We start from the raw sequence: 4,320 nt of genomic DNA, 5'->3' as shown, positions 1-4,320 counted from the left end.
TTTTCCAGTTGTATTGATGAGACGACATCCTTAGCATCTTTTTAGGAAGACATCAAGAGTCAGCTTCATCAGCCCTGGTGTCGCTCGGGTTTTTAGTCTTTTCCTCAAATTTCTAACATCAGCACACATGCTTTCCATCATCAGTGGCTTTACTTCGGGTCCTACAGTTGAATTTTAGGACGAATACTAATTCATGCTTCTCTGTCCCTCTTCTGATCCCCCATCCCCTATCCTCCTGGCCTGCAGGAGAACACTCACAGACTGACCCTGTCCATGAGCCCAGATGAGGCCTACTTGGAGAAACAGGCCAAGGCTGAGGAGGAGAAGCTCCAGAAGAAGATCCAGGCTCTGTCTGACAGTGACAGAAAAGATATCTATGAGAAAGGTAACAATCATCCACTGCTCCGTGTGTGTGTGGAATCTGTCTTTTTATTGGCAAGGTCACTTCACAAAGTCTTACTCCAGAAATGCACTGCACGCATGAGCAGTGCGGGACGGCAACCTGTGAGCGTGTTTCACGCTTGTGGTGTCCACACTGGCATCAGTGTTGTTGTGAGGCTTCTCTGCAGGACTGCCTGCTGGTATGAGTACTGTGTTTCCACATTTATAAGCACAAATTTTACTCATTTATGAAGTTGTGCAAGCTCCTGCATTGTCAGCAGCACGGACCTGCAAATATCTCACATTAAAAAATGCCTTGTGTCAACAGCTAATTAGATTCTGTCGACAGAAACATTGTCAGAGGAGGAGCAGGAAACTTAAATGGATATGTTGTATTTCCTCACCTCTGTAACAGAGAAAGAGTTTCAAACTGAAGTACAATGTGGTCTGGCGTCAAAATGATAATCAAAACACCATTTTCACTGTCTAGACGTGCATGACAAGCACTGCTCCTGTGGCTGCTCTAACTTGTTAGCATGGGTGCCAAAAAAAAAACCCTACAGGTTCGGCAATGCTCCTGCACCGCTGAGGCTGCCAGTGTGTTTCTGGTGTTAATCAAGGGCGGGAATTAACACCAAGACATTCACCAGTAAAAGATTTCTCACAGGCAACCTGCAAGGATGACTGCTAGATATCACAGTGGTGTGTTTTTCTTCCTTGAAAGGTCTGGAGCTGCTGGCTGCTCAGAGTAAATCCCAGGATGCCTCCTGTTTGCCTGCACTCAAAATGTCTGACATCGAGCCCACGATACCCATCACTCCTGTTCAAATCAGCACTGCAGGTACAGCACAGTGCCCACTGTATTACAGCCCTTATCACATTAACAAAGTCATTATAGCATGATGTTTTCTCCTCATCACCCAAGTCAAGTGTGTTTGATGAAATTCTTCTGTGCGTTCCTCACAGGAGGCGTACCAGTTCAGTACTGCGAGCAGCCCACCAATGGCTTGGTTTACTTCAGAGCCATGTGTAGTCTTAACACCCTGCCAGAGGACCTCCAGCGTTATGTCCCGCTCTTCTGCAGTGTCATCACCAAGTGAGTTAATTGTTAGTCTGTAAAACCAGAACAATATCTTGAATGCTCAGAAGACAAAATGAGTTTTTGTTAAAACAAACAAGTTCCAAACCTTATCTATTATGTTTTCCACTGTGAGATTGAAACAAATTGATACTTCTTCTGTGTATTGCGACTGCGCGTGCTTTCCAACACGCAACACAAATTTGAGAGACTGGATGTGTTTCTGTTTGTTTAATCAGGATGGGCTGCGGGACTCTGGACTACAGGCAACAGGCCCAGCAGATGGAGCTGAGGACAGGGGGCATGTCCGTCTCCACCCAGGTCTCCCCTGACTCCACCCAGCTGGACATGTATGAGCAGGTCAGTGCCAGCGCTGAACTCACTGCTTCCTATCTAATAAATTGAAACCTACTGTGTATTTTTCTGGAACAGGTTTGTTTTCCATCTATTTTCTCTGTGTGGCGATTATATTTTGCGTTTCCTGCTGCAGCCCAGAATCATGCAAATGAGGAAATTACAAATATATAAACCTGGGAAACAGTCCAGTTTGGCTGTCTGGTTTCTGCCCAGTGCATGCTGGGATAAGCTCCAGCTTGTTGCCTCTCAGAAAAAGAACGTGGATTAAGAAAATGCAGTTCGTGATTTCTTGTCTTGCTTGGAAGGTGATTTGCTGCTGCAGGTACAGCCTCGCAAAACACCAAACACTGAAGAGCATCTCTCATTGGCTCTGTGTTCTCTGCTTCAGGGCGTCCTCCTGTCCTCCTCCTGCCTGGAGAGGAACCTTCCTCACATGTTTCAGCTGTGGAGCGACATATTCAACAGGTACATCCTCCCAACACTTCATATCACCAGCAGCTATAGATGCACACTTATACATGTTAACTCAGTTTCTACATTCAGAAAAAAAAACTCTGATGTTGATTGTGTTTTGTCTTTTTGCTGCTTTTATAAACAAGTCAGCTGTAATTATTGATACCAGTGAGCTGGATTCAGAGAAATTCTGGCATTAAAATAAGCCGATGTTTTCTTCCAGCCCCCACTTTAATGATGAAGAGCGCCTGAGAGTGCTGGTAATGATGTCAGCGCAGGAGTTGGCCAATGGGATCTCCTACTCTGGTCACATGTATGCTATGACCCGCGCAGGCCGACACCTGACGCCAGCAGGAGACCTCCACGAGACGTTTGGAGGGATGGAACAGGTACAGGACAGGTCATGTTTTAGTGATGATCATGTCCTCAGACTGAGGTGATGCTGAGCGGGTTCTCGCAGATCTTTAAGAAGTCTCAAGAGGCATTAAATTAATTAATTATAAATAAGAACTAATTGGTATTAAAATGTCTGAAATTCCTCTTTCAAAAGTCTTAAAAAATGGTAGGACATTGACAGTAAGATATGATATCAAGAATCACTTTTTTTCTGATGTTGCATCCTAACAACTCAAAATAATTGGATTTCTTTTTAAATAATTTACAGAATTTAACATTGTGCAGATCTGGATAAAGAAACCAACCACACTCATAAAAAAGCTTGTTCATTTTCATTTGATTACATCTAAAGAAATACATCAAAAGAAAATGAACAAGCTTTTTTCCAAGGATTGGAATGGATTCTTACGTGTTCATCGTGTTCCACTCTAAAAAGATTTAAAAATTTTGAGCATTTAATGTAGGTCATTTAACTTTATAATTTGATCCCAAAAGATTATGTTTTGTAATTTGGGGTATAATTGGTCATAAATTGCATTCTGCTGGGCATTAAAAAAATCTTAAAATAGCAGCAACTTTATTTACTGTTGCTGCTGATGTAACGTAGCTCTAATACGCAGCGATTATGTGACTTTTTATTTATCATCACATGCGTTTCTTCATTTTCTCCTCGCAGTCTGTCTCTCCCCTCGCACGTGTCAGCTAGATGAAATTATGTCAGTGAAAATGTGTGGCAACGGTGGATGTAACACATTAATTTTGTTAATTTATGTCAAAATTTTGCATACACTTACTCGCCTTATTGTGAAAAATGTTGTCTGAAAATATATCTCATTAATATTGTGTTACTGATTTTGTCTGGCTGTAGTTGCTGTAGACACTGGATATCATCATTCTAATCGTGGGAGTTCATTTGATTTCTTCATGCTCTGTGTACTTTATTTGTGCAAGAAACTTTTCTTTTCTTTTGTTTTTACATGCTCTCTTTTTTACCTGCTGTTTCTGTGTGCCAACACTTTATAAAACAGCTTTTTTGTTTTTTGTTTATTTGAACATCAGGTGAAGTTTATGAAGAAGATAGCCGAGGTTTCAGACTTAAGCCAAGTCATCCGAACACTACCCAGGATCAAAAAACACCTTCTCAACCCTGAAAACATGAGGTGGGTTCATATTACGGTACACCTGCTGATAATTCAATTTTATTTTTTTTTTTACATTATTAGCACTGTTAGCACCGTTCTGACATTCAAATTGCTGCACCTTAATGAACTATTTCATTGTAAATGTTCTGTAAATCATGTGCTAAGCATAATGCCCTTACTTCAAATTAAAATGTCTGTTCCTTGCAGGTGTGCGATTAACACAACTCCACAGAAAATGTCTGACACAGCAGCACAACTGGAGAGTTTTATGAAAGACGTCGCTGATAACAGAAAGGCTCGCAAACCTGTCAGAAATAATATTATTGAGGTGAGGAATCAACAGGCAATCTGAACCAATAAACCAGTCAGAATATATGTTATATTGATGTCATTGACATCAGATCAAAGTTTAATATTCAGCTTTCTTTGATGTCTTCATTTCAGAGACCGTTGGACGCCCAGGATAACTGCGGACTGAGTAGAAAACTCATCTCAGTAAGTGTTCAGTCATAG

General features: G+C 41.4%; 1 protein-coding gene across 1 annotated transcript; it reads left to right on the top strand.

Moving 5' to 3' along the window:
* Positions 1-246: 246 nt before the first annotated feature.
* Positions 247-4,308, top strand: LOC121940929 (presequence protease, mitochondrial-like; the record flags this gene model as incomplete). The annotated part of the gene is made up of 9 exons (XM_042483605.1): positions 247-385; positions 1,106-1,222; positions 1,348-1,477; positions 1,699-1,819; positions 2,205-2,281; positions 2,493-2,658; positions 3,725-3,825; positions 4,015-4,135; positions 4,252-4,308. Coding segments are annotated over 9 exons (1,029 nt in total), but the record flags the coding sequence as incomplete, so codon positions are not given.
* Positions 4,309-4,320: the final 12 nt, after the last annotated feature.

Source organism: Plectropomus leopardus, unplaced genomic scaffold (assembly GCF_008729295.1).
Source record: "Plectropomus leopardus isolate mb unplaced genomic scaffold, YSFRI_Pleo_2.0 unplaced_scaffold9905, whole genome shotgun sequence".
In the NCBI taxonomy this organism is placed as follows: domain Eukaryota; kingdom Metazoa; phylum Chordata; class Actinopteri; order Perciformes; family Serranidae; genus Plectropomus; species Plectropomus leopardus.
This window is presented reverse-complemented; position numbering and strand designations above follow the sequence as displayed.